This window comes from Leuciscus leuciscus (assembly GCF_965113295.1).
Source record: "Leuciscus leuciscus genome assembly, chromosome: 5".
Classification (NCBI taxonomy): Eukaryota; Metazoa; Chordata; class Actinopteri; order Cypriniformes; family Leuciscidae; genus Leuciscus; species Leuciscus leuciscus.
Genome location: NC_138729.1, coordinates 1,314,109 through 1,340,130, shown reverse-complemented (window position 1 = coordinate 1,340,130; position 26,022 = coordinate 1,314,109). Strand labels below are relative to the sequence as shown.

Below are 26,022 nucleotides of genomic sequence, written 5' to 3'. Positions count from 1 at the left end.
GCCTCTACGAAGGGTGGTTGCCTCTTACGGCTCGTTAGTTCTAGCACTCCGTCCGCTTTAAATAAAGTAGAGCCATCGGATTGCTTTTATTTGAATGAATTATCACATTTATTTAAATTCATTATTAAAAGAGAGAGACAGAGAACTGAAAGAGAAGGAACAGAGAGAGAGAGAGATGCGTGCGTGAGTTACCTGTGTGCGTCTCTTCTTTAAAGTCTACAGTCCCCTCGTTGCTTAAGCATATAGCTAACTTAATGATTCTTTAATGGATTTATTAAAATTATTTATGAATGACAGGCAACACTGACAGTGACAAGGCATTCTTTATTTGAACTAATCATGTCATTTATTTATTGTTAATTCTTTGTGCTGCTTTTTGTCATTCAACGTCTTCTCCAAGTCTTCTATTTCGTCTTGTGCCTGGGCCCATTTCTCAATATTGCCATATTCACCATACAAATTAAACGATATGCAAAAATCATCCATTTAGCCTACCTAACTAAACGTTTTCATATGTGTCTCTCACTCTGCTTGCAAGCGTAACTGTGTTACTATGGTTACCAATGTTTATAGTAGCGGATTAATGTTGAACTGTAATCAAACTGACTGGAACTACCTGTGCATTAAACGGTTTTACTGCACACCTTCCAGCCAATCAGAATCGAGTATTTAAACAGCCCATGGTATAATCTTTGTTAATGTTAGTTAACTAATCCAGCTGTTCATTGTATGTTCATGTTAGTTCACAGTGCATTAACTAATGTTTACTAATACAACCTTCGATTTTAATAACGTATTAGTAAATGTTGAAACTAATATTAACTAAGATTAAAGGGATAGTTCACTTTGAAATACATTTTTGGTATGTTTTAGCTTACCTCAAGGGCATCCAAGATGTAGGTGTCTTTTTTTCCGCAGTAGTTTCAATTTTGATATTTTTAGGTCAAACCGTTCTTGACTGTCAGTCATATAATGCACAGCCATGTCGAAGTGATCTGAGCGCGGGCGGGTATAGATATATACACTAGATGTCGCCTTGTCTACGGTTTCGTTCCAATGAACTGCAGTCGCCAAGGCGACTTCTATTGTATATATCTATACCCGCCCGCACTCTCAGATCACTTCGACATGGCTGTGTATAAGAGGTAACAACGATATAAATACTGTTCGTTTTCTCACACAAACCGCTCGTTTCGTGTCTTAGGCCATCAATGTGTACTTACGATGGGGAATTGTTTAATTTGGACGATGGGGAATTGTTTTAATTTGGACTCTGTGCATGCTCTTTGAGACAGTGACCATAGACCTGCATTATATGACTGACAGACAAGAACGGTTTGACCTAAAAATATCAAAATTGAAACTACTGCGGAAAAAAAGACACCTACATCTTGGATGCCCTTGAGGTAAGCTAAAACATACCAAAAATGTATTTCAAAGTGAACTATCCCTTTAATAAATGCTGAAGAAGAATAGTTCATGCTAACTTAATGAACCTTATTGTAAAATGTTACCGTATATTTTTATTTATCCGTTATGTTAGAATTTGAAAGATAATATGAATATTGTTTGATGAGTGCGATCTCTGATTGAAGTCCTTGAAAATCCAAAAAAGTAGTGCTTGAAAAGTCCTTTAATTTTATTTGACAGTATCTGTGCGAGCGCTGCTGATTCCTAAATGTGTCCGCTTGTTCCTCTCTCTCTCTCTCTCTTGCACTGCAGTTTGCTGGAGTCCCAAAGGAAAGCAAGTGTCTGCTGGGAAACAGGACGCCACCGTGGTTCAGTTCACCCCTGTGAGTTCATGATGGACAGATGTTCACTCGTCATCAGGCCCGTTCCCTCCAGGAGCGAGCGTCCACACCAACACACAGATCGCTCTGTTTATTATAAGATCGCTTTAGATGCTCGCGCTCTTTAAAGCAGGATGTGTTCTGATTGGCTGATCATTCATCAGCTGGAAAAAATGGTTGTTATTGCAGGGTTCATATACTCGCTGCTTGTTTAACTCGCTGATAAACAAGTATAAGATACACTAAATATCAATAAGTGTGATAAACCCCCATTAATCCTTTTTTCTCGGTACAAAGTACGGCAACATTATAATACGAAATATTATTTATTGAACAATAATAGCCATTATAAACTTTGTATTTAATATATTATTAAAATACATTGTGAGTTGTATTTTGGATGCCTTATATCTGTAATTTGAGTTCTAAAAATCCTAAAGACATGGTTTGAGTGCGATCTCTGACTGTAGTCCCTGAAAACCCCAAAAAGTAGTGCGTGAAAAGTCCTGGAATTTCATCTTGCAGTGTCTGTTCGAACCCTTAATAGTTCTAGTCGTGGTGTGACTTCTCATAGAGCTGGAGTGATTATCAACAGTTATCATTCATAGTTATTTATAGTTCTGGTTATCATTGGTGTGAACGGGGCTTTAATCCCGTGTCTCGTGTCATGCCGTGTGTGTGTGTGTGTCTCAGACCCTACAGGCTAAAAAGGTGATCCCGTGTCCCGGCTTCTACAGCCAGGATCATCCCGTCAAAGGTAGGACTGTCCTTCTGTACAGCATCTGACATCAGCTGATGTGTCACTGACCGTATGAGCACACCACACATGTGAATTGTTGTGAACATCATTGGGCTATGGAAGGTGTTTTCTATGTATGCAAATTCTATGTAAATGAGTGGGTGGGGCTTATTCAAGTACTGATGCTACAGACACGCCTTCCGTAAAGCATCGTCGTCGACGCCCCGTGTGAATGAGGGTTAGGTCCATTACTTGTCTGTAGCAACATTACTTGAATAATCCCCCCCACACACACACACACTCATTAACATAGAATTTGCATACAGGTTGCCTTTGAAAATGAAAATGAAAACTAAAACTGAAATAAGAGGAAATAAAATGACAGCTAAACTTTACATTTGAATTTGGATTGTCGCTATTATTGCGTGAGCGTTAATAAAAAGCTTTGTAAAAACACGTTTGCCTTTTCATTTTAATATTGGCAGTCTTGCATCGAGATTGTAATGAAAATGAAACGTGAAATCACCAATTGCATTTTGTTTTTCAATTTGACAGGGATGATGCACTGATCATTTAATTTCATTCTCAATTTTGTCACACATTTTGCATACGGGTTTCTTTAATGAAATGGTTAATCTGGTTTTAGTTTTCATTTTTATCGTTTAATTGATTTGTTTAATTTTGGCACAAAATGCCTTCCATATTGGGCTTCATGATTTGGGGAAATAATCTAACTGCATTTCGATAATTATTATATATTAATAATCATTTTCATTAGTATTATTAGTATTATTACTATAAATACTAAAGTGTTACTAATAAATACAAATATTGAATAAAATAAAAGAAATATTACTATTATAATATTTTACAGTAAAATAAAAAAATCAAGAATATTTTAGCTGTTTAATAAAAATATAAGTATTTTTATTTTACAGTACAAAAGTACAATTGCAATGCTTTAGATAATTTTCAAACATTAATCATCAAGCTTTTTTGAAACATTAGCACATTAATGAACGATAACTAACCCTTCACTCCCCGATCTTCTCTCCTCTCCCTGTGTGTCGCAGTGCTGGACGTGTTGTGGCTGAGCACGTTTAACTTCGCGGTGGCGTACGCAGCGGCTGACGGCTCTCTGGAGACGCCGCCCGAGCTCGTGGTGGTGTCCTTACCCGTGAGTTACTCTCTCTCACTCACACACTCACTCTCTCACTCACTCACTCTCTCACTCTCTCACTCTCTCTCTCTCTCACTCACTCACTCACTCACTCACTCACTCACTCACTCACTCACTCACACACACACACACACACACACACACACACACTCTCTCACTCACTCACTCACTCACTCACTCACACACACACACACACACACACACACTCACACACACACACACACACACACACACACACACACACACACACACACACACACACACACACACACACACACACACACTCTCTCACTCTCTCACTCACACACTCTCTCTCACTCACTCACTCACTCACTCACTCACTCCCTCACTCACACACACACACACACACACACACACACTCTCTCACTCTCTCACTCACACACACTTTACAAAAGCACATCTTTCAAGAGCACACATACGGTACGTGATGTAGACTAGAGCGCTTGCACTAGTGCACGCTTTCACTGCGTGATTTAGTTTATTAATTATTAAATATTCAAGATAATGGGAAGAATACCTCTGTATGTCTTTTTATATTTATATCATTTAATATAGTTAATCAGTATCACATGAAGAGTGCTGTTTTATCAGCATGATTACAGATGTGATATTGATTTTATACAACAGTTCAATAAACAAAGTTAATATTAAGTGACTTATTTTTAGACACAGTATCACCTGTTTTTGCTCCATTTCACCAACGAAAATAGTTTCAATCAAAGACACAGGACTGTTCTGCGTCTCTGAGCGACATGATGGTGTTTGCTTACTGAATGAATGAATCGTTTGAGCGATTGATTCAATGACTCACTCGTTTACGGTAACTTGCTGCCACCTACTGGTGGTTTTAATTTCACATTTAAAGTCTCTTCATTTTAATAAATTTTTTCTAATATCAATATTCAACATGTTATGTGTAAAACATCAAAGCATTATTTCTGCATGTGTAAGAGCAGGTTAAACACATTCATGTCCCTCTGATCTGCAAGAAACCGTCTGTGTAAAAGCATCTAAACTTCAGATGCAGCTTCTGTGTTTCCTCCTTTTGTTAATACTGATTTCATTTGATCATTAACAGCCCTTTTGTGTCGTCTTATTCTAATAGAATTTGATTTAATGTAAGAATTTGACAACAAAAAATGATGCATGCATTTAATTAGGTTAAAAAGTAGCTTTATAAAGGAGAAAATGCCCATTAAAGGCAAAAAATCTATTTAATCTTTATTGGAAAAGATGATTTCTGTCACTGCTGCAAACTGAGCACCATATAGAATATGAAGAATATCATAAACATGAAGAGTCAGCTGTTCACGACAGTCCTAAACCTGCAAAGGTACCAAAGCAAGGAACACACTCAGCTAAATAAAATCACAGAAAATAGATATAATTTTTGGTCAATATTGCAATGCACACCCCTAGAAATGACCATGCGAACGTGTGTGTGTGTGTATCAGAAAAAGGACGAGAAGAGGGGCGAGCGCTATCTGAACTTCAACGATCTGGTGTACGGCACCTGCACCGAGAGGCAGCATCACTACTACCTGTGCCACATCGAGGACTGGTGAGGCTGGGCACACACACGAGCTGTGTTACACACACACACACACACACACACGAGCTGTGTTACACACGTCACTGGAGTCGATGAATAAATGAATGAAACTGATTTGTCCTGCGCAGGGATCTGGTGTTGGCCGCGTCCGCCGCTGCTATTGAAGTTAGCATCATCGCCAAACAAGAGGACAAGGTAAACACACCCCCCAAAAGACGGCTTATTAAACAGTTATAACTTAAAGGCCCCCTGTTGGCAAAAAACATGAGGCAAAAAAACACAAGAAATGCTTTTTCCCATTTTTGTCATGTGATGTGTGTGTGCAGGTGAACTGGGAGCTGTGGTTGCTGGAAGACGCCAGTCGAGCGGAGCTTCCCGTCACCGAGAACAACGAGGACACACTCCCTGTGGGCGTGGCCATCGACTACACCAGCCAGGAGGACATACAGCTGTGTAAGAGCTCCTGGGATTGATGCCTGTCTACATGCATGACGTGTGTTTCTGTGTTTGCGCTCCAAAATGCACGAGTTGGAGAGACATACTGTGACCCAAACCGCTCTGAAAACATGCCTTTGATCTCAGTCATGATTTTATCAGATATATCGCCATTTCATTTTTAGGTTATACTTTATTTTACGGTGTCAACACTTGTTACAAATGTTACATGTACTTACCGTAGTAATAATAGTAAATTATGCATAATTACATGCAACTAACCCTACCCTAACCCTAGAGTAAGTACATGTAGTTACTGTATATTACTTAGTACTTAAATATATAATTACACGTTAACAATGAAACTTTAAAATAAAGTGCAACCCAGTTTTATTTAGTTTAATTGTGCAAAAGAGGGAAAGTATGCACATACAGATTATCTTCAATGGGTCAGAATGAAAAATATCAACATAAACCAGGGAAACGCACACACTGTTTAACTATTCTTTTTATTTTCAAAATAGCATTAATTGTGCAGCCACATTTGTTTAGCATATTTGCACTCTTGATGTTTTAGAGTGTCACCCCTTTATTGCTGTGCACTTTTTTTCTGCACAGTGGCTGATTTGTAGTTTGTACCACCAAAAGTTTCTCTGAGTTTTCGTATTTTTTCGTATTTCCCATTAATTTCCTATGTCGGTCATTTTTGACCGGGTGGAAGCTAAGTGTGACTATTTTTTTTTACGACCCTTTAACATATCCGAATCATGTCCATGATTTTTTTGTGTGTTCACATAGCTAATACAACAAAAGTTACCAAGTGTCATCCCATTCCGATGAAGCAAAAAAAAAAAAAAAATTCAAAATGTAAAAGTTTTCGGTCATTTTCGGACGAAGAAGCCCAGAGGGTTAATGAATTAGCTTTTCATCAACTGTTGATGCCCTGTTTGGGGGTTTTAAATAGGGCTCGGGTAAAAAATCTATATAATAGATTAAGTTAGCGCAGTTATGAGGCGTGTATAGTTTAATCTATATAACTCCTGCTCGACTGGGACTAACAGCATCTGCTCTTTCTCTGCTGTTCGATTCTCAATTTTGAATCAAATTTCAATTCGATATATGCTTAGATTTGATCATAGATTTTAAATCTACGCATATATCGAATTGAAATTTGATTCTCGATTTTGAACTGAACCATGGGATTCCAAAAGATTCCCACGCCTAGTTTTAAACATTAAGGGTCTTTCGCACCGGAGGAACCTTCTCATCGTTCCTGGAAGTTCCTGGATTTTGACGCATTCGCACCGCAGGAACTGGGAATGATTTTAGTTCTAGGAACTCTTTTGGAGGAACTAATTTACTCCTCTTTCAGAGTCGGTCTAAACCAGCGCTATAGGAACTACAGTGACGTTAGTGTTCTCTGATTGGCCAAACGCACGCGAACGCCAGCACACGCCATTATAATAAAGGCTGTGTAAACACACAGATTATAGTCTATATATTTACTCCACAAACTAACTCTACGAACATGTAAAACAGAGATAGATGAACCTCTCAACCTTCATCTTTACACTGAGGAGAAAACCCAACACAACTATGAGGAGAACAAGAGAAACATGATTATGTGTTTCTGCTCAGCAACACTGGACATCACACACACACACACACGCTAATAACTCTTCATCACTGTCAGTGTATAACAGTTCTGTATAATAACGCATTAGACTGTTAGACAGATCGTACACTAATGAACACGGAGAATACGAGGACTGTGTTCTCAGCGCCGTCAAAATAAAAGTCTCAACAAGTGTGTCTTTCGTCACTTCAGAGTTCCTACTGGCGCTGCGAACGCAACCAGGAAACGTTCCTAAGGGAACCATTAGTCCTCAGTTCATCCTGGTGGATCGTTCCTAGAACTATCCGGTGCGAAAGCCCCTATAGTGTATAGTGTAGCCCCTATAGAACCCCTATAACCAGGTTCTGGTTTGTCTGTTGTAAAATGTTTTGTTCCTGTGGTCCTCAGCGGATGAGAAGCGTTTGCCTCCGGCACCGACGCTGATGCTGCTGTCTACAGATGGAGTTCTGTGTCCGTTCTCTTTACTGAACCTCAACGCCGGGGCGAAACAGCTGAGCGTACCCGCGGCCCCACTGCCCGAGGACGGAGAGAGAGCACCTGCCGCCCGTAAGACACCAGACACACCACTCGCTGAAGGCCTGATATACTCACGACAAAGCTTTCTCGTTCTTCACTTAGGGGTGAAGCTTGTGTGAAATACCTTGCTGTGATATCCCGACGAAGTCCACATTTAAATATCATAGACTGTGAAAAAACATGTTCGTATTGTTTCTGAAGAGCGTTTTTGAAGGCCAAAGTGGGCGGAGCCAGCCGTCACCATCTTGGCAATCCACCTGTCACTCAAGTGGCCACGCCCTTAATTATGCACAACTTTAAGGTTTAATATAATTTAAACAGAGTTATTCATATATATATGTTTAAATTCCTTTAACACCAACAGAGTGGTTAGTGTAGCTCATCACTCAGGTGACATAATTAAGGGTAGAGTCCAGGCATCAATGAAAAAGAAGATTTACGAGGTTGAAGTGAGTTTGCTCGGGACACGGGACACAGCACTGCGGCATTGTAAAAACACTCAATAATAACCAAAACACTAGCGAAAGCGGTAGGTAGGTAGGTAGAGAGGACCTGGACTTTGGACCCGGAAAGAGTATTATCGGAGAGTGGTTACGTCACGACTTAACAACCGAATTACACTCAGTTTCAAGCTGGATTTGCTCGCAGAAATGCTCTGATTGGTGGAATTTTTGCACAGCCTCATGGGTAATGTAGTTTTTCACCATGAAATCAGGTGTTAAACATTATTATCTTAAACAGAAGTTAAAACAAAGCAGGCTGATGACTTGAACAAAAGCGTATTCTGTCGATTGACGTCGTCGTAGCTCACAGTAGGGCCGTCGACTTAAGCGTTTGTTAAAAATGAATTTCCTTATGTTTTTACTTCCAGAACCGACTGTTGCGTTCTAGTAGTTCAGAGGTGTTTCCCAGCTGGAGCGAACTTTTCCAAACTTCGTCTTGGCCTGATTTTGTTCTGAATGACTTCACACCAGTTCGTTCTTTGATTTCGTTTGAAGTATATCAGGGCCTTTACTGAGCTCTGAATCAAACCTACAGGCTGCCCTGATGTTGATTAGGGCCGTCAGAATGGCTGAAAAGCTAAAGTCGAATTTTTTAATGGAAAACGATCCACTTCTACTCACTACATCTACATTTAAAGTCGAATTTTTTAATGGAAAACGATCCACTTCTACTCACTACATCTACATATAAAGTCGAATTTTTTAATGGAAAACGATCCACTTCTACTCACTACATCTACATATAAAGTCGAATTTTTTAATGGAAAACGATCCACTTCTACTCACTACATCTACATATAAAGTCGAATTTTTTAATGGAAAACGATCCACTTCTACTCACTACATCTACATATAAAGTCGAATTTTTTAATGGAAAACGATCCACTTCTACTCACTACATCTACATATAAAGTCGAATTTTTTAATGGAAAACGATCCACTTCTACTCACTACATCTACATATAAAGTCGAATTTTTTAATGGAAAACGATCCACTTCTACTCACTACATCTACATATAAAGTCGAATTTTTTAATGGAAAACGATCCACTTCTACTCACTACATCTACATATAAAGTCGAATTTTTTAATGGAAAACGATCCACTTCTACTCACTACATCTACATATAAAGTCGAATTTTTTAATGGAAAACGATCCACTTCTACTCACTACATCTACATATAAAGTCGAATTTTTTAATGGAAAACGATCCACTTCTACTCACTACATCTACATATAAAGTCGAATTTTTTAATGGAAAACAATCCACTTCTACTCACTACATCTACATATTGTTGATCAAAAACACCAGACGCACATCTTGATCTGAGCGAGTGCTGAGCACTGTCTGTTGACGATGTTTCCATCTGATGAAACACACACTCACACACACTCAGATCTGGTCAAGTGTAGGGTGACCATACGTCCTGTTTAACCAGGACATATCTGGCCAGGATTTCGAGATCGCCCAAAATGCCTGGGATTCGGCTTTTGCTTTCTACAGTCACCATTCATTATGTTTACATTTATTACGTTATTTGACACTGACACATACGTGCTAGCTTTGCAGGTCATGCATTCTGATTCACACGGATCCCGATCGAGACGAAAACACAGGAATTTTCTTAGCAATGCTTACACGCACATCAACCGATCACTTGTTAAGCGTTCATGTAAACACTACATTCAGATTAACCAATCGGAATTAATTCAGTACTACTGAATCAAAAGGTGTACATGTAAACAAAATGAATGGCGAAGAGAAAGCAAAAGCCGAATCGCGGATATTTTGGGCGATCTCGAAATCCCGGCCGGACATGACCTGGAATAGGGTCACCCTAGTCAAGTGTGTCGTTGCACTATTTTTGTCACCAACTGAGAGGGTTTTCGTCAGCAGGAAGAGCCTTTTCCCGCCATTTTTCACATTAACAACGCAGCCACACCTGCTGTACTTGATAAGCTAACAAAAACACACCGCGTCAGTTACGTCATCATGTGTCGCGCACCTCTCGACACACCAAACATTCAAATGCACGTTTTTTTTGTGGTTTTTTTTACGAATATTTGAAATTCAAATTTTTATTTGACAGCCCTAATGTTGATTGATTTATTTTCAGTTGTAGCACTTTAAATATCTTTTTAAATCTTTTGTTTCAGAGTCGTCCTCTGCTGCTCCCGTTTCTGCACCATCCTCCATCTTCACATCATTCTCCGCACCTCCTGGCACAGCCCCGCCCCCAGCCTCATCATTCACATCCCCGCCCCCAGCCTTCACAGCCCCAGCCTCATCATCCTTCACAGCCCCAGCCTCATCATCCTTCACAGCCCCAGCCTCATCATCCTTCACAGCCCCGCCCCCAGCCTTCACAGCCCCGCCCCCAGCAGCCTCATCATCTTTCACAGCCCCGCCCCCAGCCTCATCAACCTTTACAACCCCAGCCTTCACAGCCCCGCCCCCAGCCTCATCATCTTTCACAGCCCCGCCCCCAGCCTCATCATCCTTCACAGCCCCGCCCCCAACCTCATCATCCTTCACAGCCCCGCCCCCATCCTCATCATCCTTCACAGCCCCGCCCCCAGCCTTCACAGCCCCGCCCCCAGCCTCCTCAGCTCCGCCCCCGTATCCGACCTCCTCAGGTTTTTCGTTCTCTCTTCCTCCTCTGGGATCTGCCGCTCCCTCAGGCTTCTCTCTCGGCTCCAGCTCAGCTGGTTTCTCCTTTAGTGCTCCCAAACCCCCCTCCTCCTCCGACGCCTTCTCCTTCTCTTCGTCCGCTCCTCCTCAGCATCTTCCCGCTGTTTCTCCCATCATCAGCGGCCCCAAAGCCCCGGCGGAGCCTGCAACGCCTGCTGTCAGGATGAACCTCACCGACAGGTGAGTGCCTGATCCATAAAGTATGTTCGTAGTGTGTGTGACGTCACCTGTAGTGTTTCTGAAGAGCGTTTTTGAAGCCCAAAGTGGGCGGAGCCGGCCATCGCCATCTTGGCCGCGCGTCACTCCCGGATAAACGAACATGTCCAGCAAGGCGGATTAGCTGAGGTGACGTGACGCTAACGCTAGCAGACAAACGGCTAGTAGTGACATCAGCGGCAATCCACCTGTCACTGAATTGGCCACGCCCTTAATTATGCAGAACTTTAAGGCTTAATATAATTTAAACAGAGTTATAAAATAATTCACCCCCTCACAGTCGTCATGAAGGACAGAATTAGCGATATAGACCAAAACCACTTTCTGCACCAGGCTGTAAAGTTGGACATTTTAACATGAGTTTTTATGGGATTGAGTCTCTTCTGCAGCCGGCCTCTAGTGGCCAGTGGAGGAACTGCAGGTTAAGTCTCTTCAGTGTTGATTCGAGAGAGAGACCGGAAGGTTGCCGCTTGGCCTGATCTCAATATTTATTTTCCTGGATAATCCTGAATGATTAATGAGCATTTGGTGTGTTTTGCGGCAGGTTTTCGGCGGTGGACACCATGACGTCGGTCCCGACTCCTGCCCAGCCGTTCTCTTTGACCTCGACACCCAAACCCACAGCCGTGGAGGTCATCGGTCCGACGGGACCCGCGCTCAAGCCAGCCGTTCCTGCAGGTACACACTCACATTACCAGCTCCTCGTTTATAAAACGCGAATATGATCGGCTTTAAATACATGGATTTCATCCTACGTCAAAAGTGAGAAACACATCGGGATTTATGAAGACAAACTGATGTTCAAGGGTCTTTTACTGTCATTCCAGACACGTTTACATGAAGGAACGAAACTAAGTACTAACTGGGTTCGTACAAGCTGCTTAAAGTACATGAATTTCACTTTTTGATATGTAAGATCCTGGAAAACCCTTGAAAACAGCCATATTTATGAAGAGGTACTTGAAAAGTGCTTTATTTAAATACAATATATATGAAATAGAATTTTTTCAAAAAAACACTAATATAATCTTTTCACGGAAAATTAACGCGTCTGATAAACCCCCATCAGACCTTTTCTCCATAAGAAGTACACTAACATTATAATGTAAAATATTATTTATTGGACAATAATAGCCATTATAAACTTTGTATTTAATATATATATTATTAAATATGTCGCAAGTTGTATTTTGGATGCCATATATCTGTAATTTTAGTTTTAAAAATCCTAAAGGTATTGTTTGATAAGTGCGATCTCTGATTGTAGTCCCTGAAAACCAAAAAAGTAGTGCTTTGTATACAGTATTTGTATGAACGCTAAGGTCCCGGTTAAAACACGAGATAAAAACATTAGAAACCTGGGTGTATGTCTCAGCAGCTTCCTCAATAAATAGCATGATAGCAATAAAAATTTATTAGAAATAAATTATGACTCTCTTAGTCAAATATTTAATTTTTAAAACATAAATGTGCAGTGTGAAGAGCATGTTCAAGCTTTTGTGCTCGCATATACCAGAAATTAAAATAATCTGACATTGTTTATTAAAATGCAATGATAAATAGACATGCACAGTATGCATTAATATTATTATATAAACAAATGAGCACTTGCTTTGTGATAATTGTCACTGAAATTAATATATATGATTTCCTGGAAAATATCTATCTGTAAATGATTAAATTGATGAAAAATACAATAATATTATGAAATAGTATTACACTTTAGAATAATAGTTTTCTATATAGTGAACTGTAATTTATTCCTGTGATAAACTCTGAATTTTCAGCATCATTACTCCAGTCTTCAGTGTCACATGATCCTTCACAAATCACTCTAATATGATGATTTGATGCTCAGGAAACATTTATGATTATTATCAGTGTTGAAAACAGACATATATTTGTGGAAACTGATACATTTTATTTGTCAGGATTCTTTGATGAATAGAAAGTCCAAAAGAACAATATGAAATATAATCTTTTGTTACATTATCAATGTCTCTACTGTTGATCAATGAATGCATCCTTGCTGAATAAAAGTATTCTTTTATTCTTTTTTAATGAATAACTTTTGAATGGGAATGCAAATCATCATATTAGAGTGATTTGTGAAGGATCATGTGACACTGAAGACTCGAGTAATGATGCTGAACATTCAGCTTTGATCACAGGAATACATTACACTTTACTATATTCACATAGAAAACAGCTGATTTACATGTTCTTGAGCTGGATATGATGCGCTTTGTGCTTGAATTTAAGGTAAACTGTTAATAAAGCGCGATGCATTTAGTAACGTTTTTATGCATATGGATATTTTAAACGAACTTGTTATACTTTCACATGTTGGATCATTCTGTGAATGTCTTTATAAATGAGGCACCTGGAGCCATTATCAGAATATGATGATGACGATGATAATGATGATGATGTTGTTGTGTTTCAGTGATGTCGCGCAGCGCCCCTCCTCCAGCCGCTCTGCAGAAACCAGCCTCAGTCGCCACTCCTGCGCAGGTACAGCACCAAACAGGCCTTGACATTCACTTTTCTGCTCACCCGTCGCTGTGGCTAGTGCTTTTAATATCATCTCAGAATTTGGCAGAAGGATTATTAGGCTACTGTCACTTTAAGACCTGATGCACGGATCCAGTATACTGATACACATGTGTTTTCTTTCTCAACTGTTTACATTAAAACATAACTGACTGTGTTTACGTGGATACTCGCCAAGACCGGCATTTTGACATTATTTTGTGTGTTTGACTGTTAAAGCGCAATAAGCGGCGAAACAGAACTCAATTTAGTACTAAGAGATGGCAAATTACAAACACTCAGATAAATTCAATATAGGCTGAGAAACAAATGTAATAAACGGCTTTCAATTTATAAATATAAATTATGTATAAATATATGAATGTATACATAGTATAAACATGCATTTCTTAAATATATACATGCATATGTATTTACATACAAAATAATTATACACAGCACACACACGTATATTATGTAAACACACACTTATTTTGGATGCGATTAATCGTTGCCCAGCACTAGTGAAAATACAACTGCATAGTCTTCACTGCATTAATTAAATATATATTGATTGATATTAAAGCCACAAACGTCATTCAGTGAAGAGCAGTGAGTGATTTTCTGTCTTTTGTAGTTTGATTAACATTAATGACACAGATGACAGCAGGTTTATTAGGCTACTGTCACTTTAAGATCTGATGCACGGATCCAATATACTGTTACACATGCGTTGTCACGTTCACTCAGAACGCCGTAGTGACTGCATGGCAACACCCTGTGCTTTTGCTCTGGCAATGGTTTAAAAAGCATGAAAATAATCTTTATATCTTAATCTTTAATAAACTTTCTTGATGACGAAGAACATCAGTGCCATGCGAGCAGAACCGTGATATAGAGATGATAATCAAACACCAGCCACAGAATGAGCTCTGCAGCCCGACACTAACATCTGTCTGTGAAAGAAGATTGTGGAGACATTTAATTGGCTCAGGATCTTGTATCGTCATGTAGACTGATCTGACCGGTGTGTGTTTGCATGGCAGGTCGTGTCTGTGAAAGCCCTGGAGAAACAGCTTCAGCAGAAGAAGGAGTCGGACCCCGTCATGACCGGAATAATGGAGGAGGTAGAGTCAGTCATCACATGTTCACATGCTCAAGCCTGATTGGCCGGTCGTGTTGACGCTGCCCTGTTCTCTGCTCAGATCGCTCACTTTCAGAAGGAGCTGGACGATCTGAAGAGCCGCTGCAGGAATGCTGATTTCCGGGTGGGAAGCACAGACGACATGAAAGACCTGAGGAAAGACTCGGAGAACTTCCACGCCTTCACACTGGAGATCAAAGAAACCACGGAGGTACAACACACACTTAAAGGGACAGCGCACCCTAAAATCACAATTACATCATTTACTCACCCTGGCGTTGTTCTGATGCCCTGCTTTCTTTTTCGGACCACAAACAGGAGAATTAATTTTATTATTATTATTATTTAATTTTTTTAAGTCACATTTTTCTTAGTCTTGATTTATGCTCGAAGAATCTCGTTTTTCTCCTCAAATCCGCGTCTTTCCAGGTTTGTTTTCACAGGCAAATACAATTTACAATCTGTCATAATGACGGAAATCACTTTAAAATGGTATCAAGTAATGCTGAAGTTAATGAACATGTTTGGTTAAGGCAACATATGTTACTTTTTTTATTTTTTATTATTATTGCGTCTTTCACTGATTGTTTACAGCTTAACGAAAGTTACACCCATAATTCGTGCAAAGCATCATGGGGCGCAGGAATAAGGTGGATGATGATGAACTGTAGATTGTGTGTTGTGTGATAACTGTGTTGATCTGTTGTACGCAGTCTCTTCACGGGGACATTAGCGCGCTAAAGACTAGCTTGCTGGAGGGTTTCGCTGGAGCCGAGGAGGCGCGAGCTCAAAGCGAACTCAACCGAGACAAAGACTATCTCCAGCTTCTCTACAAGAAACCCCTGGACCCGCGGCGAGAGGAGCAGCTCAAGGTCTCTTCTCACACACACACACACACACACGTTTGAGGAACGAAAGCATCGCGATTCTCTCTCGAATCGATTCTGAGCTAAGTTAAAAACTAGCCTAGAGCGCCATCTGCTGTTAAAAACTAGCCTAGAGCGCCATCTGCTGTCAAAAACTAGCCTAGAGCGCCATCTGCTGTCAAAAACTAGCCTAGAGCGCCATCTGCTATTATAAACTAGCCTATAGCGCCGTCTGCTGTCAAAAACTAGCCTAGAGCGCCGTCTGCTGTTATAAACTAGCCTAGAGCGCCGTCTGCTGTTATAAACTAGCCTAGAGCGCCGTCTGCTGTTATAAACTAGCCTAGAGCGCCGTCTGCTGTTATAAACTAGCCTAGAGCGCCGTCTGCTGTCAAAAACTAGCCTAGAGCGCCGTCTGCTGTTATAAACTAGCCTAGAGCTCCGTCTGCTGTTATAAACTAGCCTAGAGCTCCGTCTGCTGTTACAAACTAGCCTAGAGCTCCGTCTGCTGTTACAAACTAGCCTAGAGCGCCGTCTGCTGTTATAAACTAGCCTAGAGCTCCGTCTGCTGTTACAAACTAGCCTAGAGCGCCGTCTGCTGTTATAAACTAGCCTAGAGCGCCGTCTGCTGTTATAAACTAGCCTAGAGCGCCGTCTGCTGTTATAAACTAGCCTAGAGCGCCGTCTGCTGTTATAAACTAGCCTAGAGCGCCGTCTGCTGTTATAAACTAGCCTAGAGCGCCGTCTGCTGTCAAAAACTAGCCTAGAGCGCCGTCTGCTGTTATAAACTAGCCTAGAGCGCCGTCTGCTGTCAAAAACTAGCCTAGAGCTCCGTCTGCTGTTACAAACTAGCCTAGAGCTCCGTCTGCTAGAGCTCCGTCTGCTGTTACAAACTAGCCTAGAGCGCCGTCTGCTGTTACAAACTAGCCTAGAGCGCCGTCTGCTGTTATAAACTAGCCTAGAGCGCCGTCTGCTGTTACAAACTAGCCTAGAGCGCCATCTGCTGTTATAAACTAGCCTAGAGCGCCATCTGCTGTTATAAACTAGCCTAGAGCGCCATCTGCTGTTATAAACTAGCCTAGAGCGCCATCTGCTATTATAAACTAGCCTATAGCGCCGTCTGCTGTCAAAAACTAGCCTAGAGCGCCGTCTGCTGTTATAAACTAGCCTAGAGCGCCGTCTGCTGTTATAAACTAGCCTAGAGCGCCGTCTGCTGTTATAAACTAGCCTAGAGCGCCGTCTGCTGTTATAAACTAGCCTAGAGCGCCGTCTGCTGTCAAAAACTAGTCTAGAGCGCCGTCTGCTGTTATAAACTAGCCTAGAGCTCCGTCTGCTGTTACAAACTAGCCTAGAGCTCCGTCTGCTGTTACAAACTAGCCTAGAGCTCCGTCTGCTGTTACAAACTAGCCTAGAGCGCCGTCTGCTGTTATAAACTAGCCTAGAGCGCCGTCTGCTGTTACAAACTAGCCTAGAGCGCCATCTGCTGTTATAAACTAGCCTAGAGCGCCGTCTGCTGTTATAAACTAGCCTAGAGCGCCGTCTGCTGTTACAAACTAGCCTAGAGCTCCGTCTGCTGTTACAAACTAGCCTAGAGCTCCGTCTGCTGTTACAAACTAGCCTAGAGCGCCGTCTGCTGTTATAAACTAGCCTAGAGCGCCGTCTGCTGTTACAAACTAGCCTAGAGCGCCATCTGCTGTTATAAACTAGCCTATAGCGCCGTCTGCTGTTACAAACTAGCCTAGAGCGATAAACTAGCCTATAGCGCCGTCTGCTGTTATAAACTAGCCTATAGCGCCATCTGCTGTTATAAACTAGCCTAGAGCTCCGTCTGTTGTTATAAACTAGCCTAGAGCGCCATCTGCTGTCAAAAACTAGCCTAGAGCGCCGTCTGTTGTTATAAACTAGCCTAGAGCGCCATCTGCTGTCAAAAACTAGCCTAGAGCGCCGTCTGTTGTTATAAACTAGCCTAGAGCGCCGTCTGCTGTTACAAACTAGCCTAGAGCTCCGTCTGCTGTTACAAACTAGCCTAGAGCTCCGTCTGCTGTTACAAACTAGCCTAGAGCTCCGTCTGCTGTTACAAACTAGCCTAGAGCGCCGTCTGCTGTTATAAACTAGCCTAGAGCGCCGTCTGCTGTTACAAACTAGCCTAGAGCGCCATCTGCTGTTATAAACTAGCCTATAGCGCCGTCTGCTGTTACAAACTAGCCTAGAGCGATAAACTAGCCTATAGCGCCGTCTGCTGTTATAAACTAGCCTATAGCGCCATCTGCTGTTATAAACTAGCCTAGAGCTCCGTCTGTTGTTATAAACTAGCCTAGAGCGCCATCTGCTGTCAAAAACTAGCCTAGAGCGCCATCTGCTGTTATAAACTAGCCTAGAGCGCCGTCTGTTGTTATAAACTAGCCTAGAGCGCCATCTGCTGTCAAAAACTAGCCTAGAGCGCCATCTGCTGTTATAAACTAGCCTAGAGCGCCATCTGCTGTTACAAACTAGCCTAGAGCGCCGTCTGTTGTTATAAACTAGCCTAGAGCGCCGTCTGCTGTTATAAACTAGCCTAGAGCGCCGTCTGCTGTTACAAACTAGCCTATAGCGCCATCTGCTGTTACAAACTAGCCTAGAGCGCCGTCTGTTGTTATAAACTAGCCTAGAGCGCCATCTGCTGTCAAAAACTAGCCTAGAGCGCCGTCTGCTGTTATAAACTAGCCTAGAGCGCCATCTGCTGTCAAAAACTAGCCTAGAGCACCGTCTGCTGTTATAAACTAGCCTAGAGCGCCATCTGCTGTTACAAACTTAGCTCAGAAATCCACGAATCGCGATGCGTGATGTCCCAGCTCTAGAGATCGTCTTGTGATTAGCGTGTGCTGAAAGTGTGTTTTTGTCACAGGAGATCCGCCGCTTGTACCAGTACGTGAAGTTCGCCATGGAGGACGTGAACGGTGTTTTAGACGTGGAGTGGGAGATGCACCTGGAGCAGAAGAAGAAGCAGAGGTGAGCGGATGGGGTTAATGTGTTTCCTGAGAGAGAATCCAAACATCTATTTTGGGATATCACATTTAAGAACGCTGGATGGAAACAGCGACTTGTGCGTAAATTCTTAAATTTATGTGTTCATTAGGGCTGTCGAATCAAAATTAGAATTTCGAATATTTGTCCCAAAAAAAAAAAGAACATTTGAATGCAAAAACCGTGCCTTTGGTGTGTTGAGAGTCGCGCAAGACATGTTGATGATGAAGATGACGTAACTGACGCGGTGTGTTTTTGTTAGCTTATCCAGAACCGCAGGTGCAGCTGCATTGCTAATTTTTGAAAAATGGCGGGAAAAGGCCTGCTGACGAAATGCCTGCTGTCGTGCTACGACATACTTGACCAAAACTGCACATCGGTCAGAGCTGAGTGTGTGTGTGTGTGTGTGTGTGTGTGTGTGTGTTTCATCAGCTGGAAACACTGTCAACAGAAAGCGCTCCGCACTCGCTCAGATCAAGAGCGTCTGGTGTGTGTGATGATCTATATGTAGATGTAGATGTAGAAGTGAGTGTTTCTGAATGTCAGTTTGCTGTTGTGTGTTCATGTAGTTCATTACGCTGTGTGTTTTCTCGGGTTACTGATGCACAAACATGGTTTAACACACTATTGTAACCTAATTTTCCTTGCATGTATATTAAGGAAATGATATGTTAGATTTTATCTTGATCTGATTTATATTTGCTCATTGCGCTCGCTTGCGCCCTCTTGTGGACACAGGAGACGAGACAGCACCTTTCCCTTTAACATTAAGCATTGCCTTTAGAATTCGAATTTTGCTAATATTTAAGAAATTAATTCGGATGTAGCTTTTCAGCCATTTTGACAGTCCTAGCACTTTTTTTGTTTTTTTTATCCAATAAGACATGCTGATGCTGGAGACACATTTACTGAATAAATCCCTTGATGCCTCAGCGTCAGCTGTGATTGGATAATGGGTAACCAGCGGACCAATGGCATCGCAGCGTCTCTAATGTTGGTTTGGTGTTTCTGAAACGCCGGAGTCGAAGTGTGTGATCAGAATGGTTTGGTGTAATTCCCTCCAGAAGCGTCTCACACACATCAAGCATCCGAACGCTAGAGAACACGACAGCGTTTACTGTGTTTCGTCTGACGCTCTGAGACACACTCGTTTATGATGAGGGTAAACAGCCACATTAAAGCAACGTATGTGTCAGTTTTATCACTGATATTCTGCACCAGTTTCACAGGAAGTGATGGTTCTGTTCTCTTGAACACACGAGATATTAACGCTGCTTTATTCACAGTTGTTTTATGCGATACCCCGCAGCTTTGGATGTGAACACCGCTCGTGATTTCTCCCGCAGGCACATGATCGTCCCCGAGAGAGAGGCTCTGTTTGCAGCGCTGGCCAATAACCTGGACATCATCAACCAGCAGAAGACGGTTCTGGACCGTCTGTCAGGTGACCTGCACAAGCTCAGACTCTACAGAGGAACATCAGCGTGGAGCTTCGCCAGCCGAACGCCCTCCACACCCTCAGAACAGAGGTGAACACACACCTGCATCATCACACATCACACACCGTACACAACACACACCCTCAGAACAGAGGTGAACACACACCTGCATCATCACACACCGTACACAACACACACCCTCAGAACAGAGGTGAACACACACTGTTGGCACACTGCAAAAATGCTTCTCTTACTCAGTATTTTTGTCTTGTTTCCAGTCCAAACATCGAAAAGCTCTTAAATCAAGATGCATTTACTAGATGAGTAAAATGTCATACGATATTATGTCTTGTTTTCTGGGGAAATAAATAAAATTAAGTGAGTTTCTGCTTAAAACAAGCAAAATTATCTGCCAATGGGGAAAGTAAAATATTCTTAATTCAAACAGAAACAATATTATTTTTCTTAACCCATCATTTTGCTTGTTTTAAGCAGAAACTCACTTAATTTTTATTTATTTCCCCAGAAAACAAGACATAATATCGTATGACATTTTACTCATCTAGTAAATGCATCTTGATTTAAGAGCTTTTCGATGTTTGGACTGGAAACAAGACAAAAATACTGAGTAAGAGAAGCATTTTGTGCAGTGCGTTGATGTCACTGTACTACGGTACCACCACAGGATGCTGTTAGAATGGTCAGATGTACAGTAGGGTTGTGCGATATAACTATTTAGAATAAACTTCAACATGCAGGGATCATAATATACATTGTCGCACTGCTGTTTACCATATTCTAAGAACTAATGCACATGAAACCTTGATTTGAACCACTAAAACCACTAGTTTAATGATATTTGTTTAATCAATTTATTACAAATGTATCAATGATAAGTGAAGCATGAGGATATTGAGAGAGTGTCGCTGTAAAGCGCTGTGTGTTTGTGTCATGGACGAAGCGTCAGGATTGATGTGCTTGTGTGTGTTGTGCAGTCTGGACCGCGAGCTGGAGAGTCTGAAGGATGCTCTTCTGAAGGCCAGTCTGGAAACTACACCCAGAACTCAAGACAAATCACCATGTAAGAGTCGCAGGGTTGGTGAGATGATGTCAAGCCGTGTTTCCACCCAAATTACCCGGAACAATTTGTCCCAGGACCTTTTTCCCCCCAGACCTGTTGCTGTCTTCGTTTCCCCCGTGATCTAAAGCACCGTGTAGATTATAGGCTAATTAGCCCGGTGACGCAGGACTGAGCGCTACTTTACAGTTCCCACTGGATTTCATCCTCCGAATATGTAAGCAATAAGGAAGAGAGGCTGTGTGGTGAATAAGTCACGGCTGAAGGGCGTTGTTAGGCACGACACGAAGCGAGTCAGACACTTGTTCACGATGCAGCGCTAGCCTCTCGTACCTTATTGCTTTAATAAAACGGTTACCACACAAAATATTAAAGCTGAAAAATATGTATCTATGCAACTTTCATGAAGTAAAATCACTAAAAGCTTTCCTTCCGCTGGAAAAAATTGTCCCTGACCATAAACAGCAACAGAAGTTACACATTATTTCTCCATTAGATGGCGGCAAAGACTCTTTATGACTGAGTCAGTAGAGGAGACTTTTATATTGAAAGGACTCAAACGTGTGATCACAGAGAAGGAAGACTGACTGACAGATGACTAGGGCACGGAAAACCCCTGAACTGTTGAAAGGACAAGATATCACAGCGGACATTCAAACAGATTTTTTAAATTATGATTAAAGGACTGGCCTGAAGGAAAATGCCATGTCTACTGTAAATGCAGGAACACTCGCTTACTCGATCTCCTCCTTCAGAGTCTGCCTAAACCAGCACTATAGGAACTACAGTGACGTTAGTGTTCTCTGATTGGCCGAACGCACGTGAAACACCAGCACACGCCATTATAATAAAGGCTGTGTAAACACACAGATTATAGCCTATATATTTACTCCAGAAACTAACTCTACGAACATGTAAAACAGAGATAGATGAACCTCTCAACCTTTATCTTTACACTGAGGAGAAAACCCAACACAACTCTGAGGAGAACAAGAGAAACATGATTGTGTTTCTGCTCAGCAACACTGGACATCACACACACACACACACGCTAATAACTCTTCATCACTGTCAGTGTATAACAGTTCTATATAATAACGCATTAGACTGTTAGACAGATCGTACACTAATGAACACGGAGAATACGAGGACTGTGTTCTCAGCACCGTCAAAATAAAAGTCTCAACAAGTGTGTCTTTCGTCACTTCAGAGTTCCTACCGGCGCTGCGAACGCAACCAGGAAACGTTCCTAAGGGAACCATTAGTCCTCTGGGAAACATCCTGGTGGCTCGTTCCTAGAACTAAGATCCTAGACTTAACTGGTGCGAAAGCCCCTTTAGTTCCTCCAAAAGGAGTTCCTAGAACTAAAATCGTTCCTAGTTCCTGCGGTGCGAACGCGCCAAAATCCAGGAACTTCCGACAATAGTTTCTAGGAACTATGAAAAAGTTCCTACGGTGCGAAAGCCCCTTAATTTATATTTACATTTAGATCCTGATTCCTGCGGTGGAAACACACGAGTACCAGCCCAGAGTCCCTCGTTCCTGCGGTGGAAACACACGAGTACCAGCCCAGAGTCCCTCGTTCCTGCGGTGGAAACACACGAGTACCAGCCCAGAGTCCCTCGTTGCTGCGGTGGAAACACACGAGTACCAGCCCAGAGTCCCTCGTTCCTGCGGTGGAAACACACGAGTACCAGCCCAGAGTCCCTCGTTCCTGCGGTGGAAACACACGAGTACCAGCCCAGAGTCCCTCGTTCCTGCGGTGGAAACACACGAGTACCAGCCCAGAGTCCCTCGTTCCTGCGGTGGAAACACACGAGTACCAGCCCAGAGTCCCTCGTTCCTGCGGTGGAAACACACGAGTACCAGCCCAGAGTCCCTCGTTCCTGCGGTGGAAACACACGAGTACCAGCCCAGAGTCCCTCGTTCCTGCGGTGGAAACACACGAGTACCAGCCCAGAGTCCCTCGTTCCTGCGGTGGAAACACACGAGTACCAGCCCAGAGTCCCTCGTTCCTGCGGTGGAAACACACGAGTACCAGCCCAGAGTCCCTCGTTCCTGCGGTGGAAACACACGAGTACCAGCCCAGAGTCCCTCGTTCCTGCGGTGGAAACACACGAGTACCAGCCCAGAGTCCCTCGTTCCTGCGGTGGAAACACACGAGTACCAGCCCAGAGTCCCTCGTTCCTGCGGTGGAAACACACGAGTACCAGCCCAGAGTCCCTCGTTCCTGCGGTGGAAACACACGAGTACCAGCCCAGAGTCCCTCGTTCCTGTGGTGGAAACACTGCTTAACACGTCAATCTGAACGATCCATGCCAATGTCATCTGTGCATACATGTTTGTGCCTACATCTATGTATACCTGTGCAGAAGCAATCATGATGCTTCTGCACAGATGAGCTGCGGTGAGATGTTAATCTGTGTGTGTGTGTGTGTGTGTGTGTGTGTGTGTGTGTGTGTGTGTGCGCAGCTAAAATGACCCCAGCCAAGCAGTCTCAGCTGAGGAACTTCTTGTCGAAGAGACAGACTCCACCGGTTCGATCCACGGCTCCAGGTACGTCACGCGTGTGTTTTCCTGAAGTCTGCATGTGTCTTGTATGCATGTCATCTAGATTATGTAATCAGATTCCAGAACTGGAGAACTTGTTTTAAAAGGCCAGTAAATGATTCATAATTAGATTCGCCTAGACGTGCGATAAATAGCGTCTTTTCCATGTTAATTCGAGTTTCTGTCCTATCCGTGATGATTGTATTTTAGAAAGCAGCAGCAACAACACCAACATACACATATGACAATGATAATCTCAGGTACTGATAATTAGGGTTGATAATCATCTTGATCCAAGATGTCTCCGTGTCTCTCGTTCCTCAGCCAACCTGTCTCGGTCCGCGTTCCTGTGTCCTCAGTTCTACGAGGATCTGGATGAGGTGAGCTCGAGCTCGTCTCTGTCTCAGGTCCTGGAGCCCGAGGACTCGCTGGCGCTGGCCGAGGACGGGGACGAGCCGGTTCTGATGCCGGTTCTGATGCCCAGCGTCCCGAGACACCCGACCGTGGTCCGAACGCCCTCCATACAGCCAGGCTTCAGTCCCAGTCCCTTCAGCAGAGTCCCGATCATCAGCGCCGGTGAGACTCAATCATAAACCTTCAACATTTCTCACATTATCACAGTTTGTTCGCTATAGTTTAGAAAATGGTAATAAAATATAAGCAGAACTCAGTTGATATTTGACTGGTTTTGTCCGCCCTTCTGTTAGACTGTCTCACACATGAATTATGTTGAATATCTGTCAGCTGTTAAATTTAACTACACAATTAGATAATACCAGTTTAGCTCAACCAATCACCAAGCAATGCTTCATTTTGTTCAGTCTGTGTGTAAAAAGAGCATTAGCAATTAAAGACAAAACACTTCAGCAAAACATGATGAGCTCAAAGTGTCCCAATCATTTTTAATCCCACATTTTTATAAATTTTACTGGTAATCACTGCATGAAGAATTTTTGTGGTATAATATTTTGCTCTCCTCACTTACATAATGAACTATAGTGTCCTGCACACACTAGTAAGTGATCTCTGGTGTCTGAATAATCTTTGGTTTGACTGAATGTCTCTTGAATGTGTTGCAGCTCCGAAGATAAACATGGACAGTGCCGACAGCACAGCGCTAGCCACAAAAACAGTGAAGCACGGAGCCCCGCCCACAGAGAGGGCCACGCCCACCACAGTCCCCGCCCCTCAGGCTGCTGGAAGAGCCGCCCTCAGTAGACACATGACCAGCCAGAAACCAGGTACACACACACCGGCCTTCACACGTTTACCAAAGAAATCAAATATTTAGATCTGCTCTTTAGTATTATCGGGTATGGGTGTAGCGATGCTCTCACGATTCGATACATATCACGATACTGAACTCACGATACGGTATTATTGCCATACTCCAAGACACATGATAAAAGGTTACAAAAAATGTACAGTTGATTTCAATGCTAAATTTGGTGATACACTGTGTGTGTAAATGAACAGGCTTTGGTCTTAGTGCTGATAACTCAAAGCACAGGACAATAGAGACACCAGAATAACAATATTCATGATTCTGAAGCTGAAAATACTGAATTATTGTAGATGAATATGTTTGCACTCTTTCACTGACTAGATATATTTAAAATAATGTAGGACACTTTTTACTGGTAACATCAGACATTTGGCATTATCAGGACCCACAAATATTCCTCCATTGCATTATTATACATTATATTCAACATTATTTATAGTATTTTAATGTAGTTCTGACACTAAAACTCAACTTTTTTTTTTTTCTCACTCAGTAAATTTTTATTTTGGGTGAACTATACACAATACATATTGTTGCATTTTTGTATTGCAAACACAATATTATTATTATATTATTGTGACAATATATTATTACATCCCTATTATCAGGTTTTTATAATCAGATGTGTGTTCATCAGTGTAAGTGTGTGTCTTTACACTAGGGGGCGACAGACACCACAGACTGTCTGAACTGCAAAAACATTAGTTTTCTCTCAATTTATTGTTATAATACACACTACACCTCAAAAGATTTAATGTTTTCAGAATTTAAGGATGCGTTAAATTTATCTAAAGTGACTACAGACATTTATAATGTTACAAAAGATTTCTATAAAATAAATGCTGTT

General features: G+C 42.1%; 1 protein-coding gene across 4 annotated transcripts in view; it reads left to right on the top strand.

Annotated features, from left to right (window-relative positions):
• Window positions 1–26,022, top strand: part of nup214 (nucleoporin 214) — an 82,823-nt gene that overhangs the window by 19,698 nt on the left and 37,103 nt on the right. For all 4 annotated transcript variants that reach the window (XM_082170496.1, XM_082170494.1, XM_082170495.1 and 1 more), the window contains exons 5-23: window positions 1,723–1,793; window positions 2,484–2,547; window positions 3,603–3,706; window positions 5,185–5,291; window positions 5,411–5,477; window positions 5,609–5,735; window positions 7,741–7,899; window positions 10,531–11,245; window positions 11,826–11,959; window positions 13,728–13,795; window positions 14,860–14,940; window positions 15,019–15,168; window positions 15,671–15,829; window positions 18,705–18,808; window positions 20,170–20,352; window positions 21,258–21,343; window positions 23,813–23,896; window positions 24,215–24,466; window positions 24,970–25,131. In XM_082170496.1, the coding sequence (XP_082026622.1) occupies window positions 1,723–1,793; window positions 2,484–2,547; window positions 3,603–3,706; window positions 5,185–5,291; window positions 5,411–5,477; window positions 5,609–5,735; window positions 7,741–7,899; window positions 10,531–11,245; window positions 11,826–11,959; window positions 13,728–13,795; window positions 14,860–14,940; window positions 15,019–15,168; window positions 15,671–15,829; window positions 18,705–18,808; window positions 20,170–20,352; window positions 21,258–21,343; window positions 23,813–23,896; window positions 24,215–24,466; window positions 24,970–25,131 (2,877 nt within the window). The remainder of the gene's footprint in view (window positions 1–1,722; window positions 1,794–2,483; window positions 2,548–3,602; window positions 3,707–5,184; window positions 5,292–5,410; window positions 5,478–5,608; window positions 5,736–7,740; window positions 7,900–10,530; window positions 11,246–11,825; window positions 11,960–13,727; window positions 13,796–14,859; window positions 14,941–15,018; window positions 15,169–15,670; window positions 15,830–18,704; window positions 18,809–20,169; window positions 20,353–21,257; window positions 21,344–23,812; window positions 23,897–24,214; window positions 24,467–24,969; window positions 25,132–26,022) is intronic.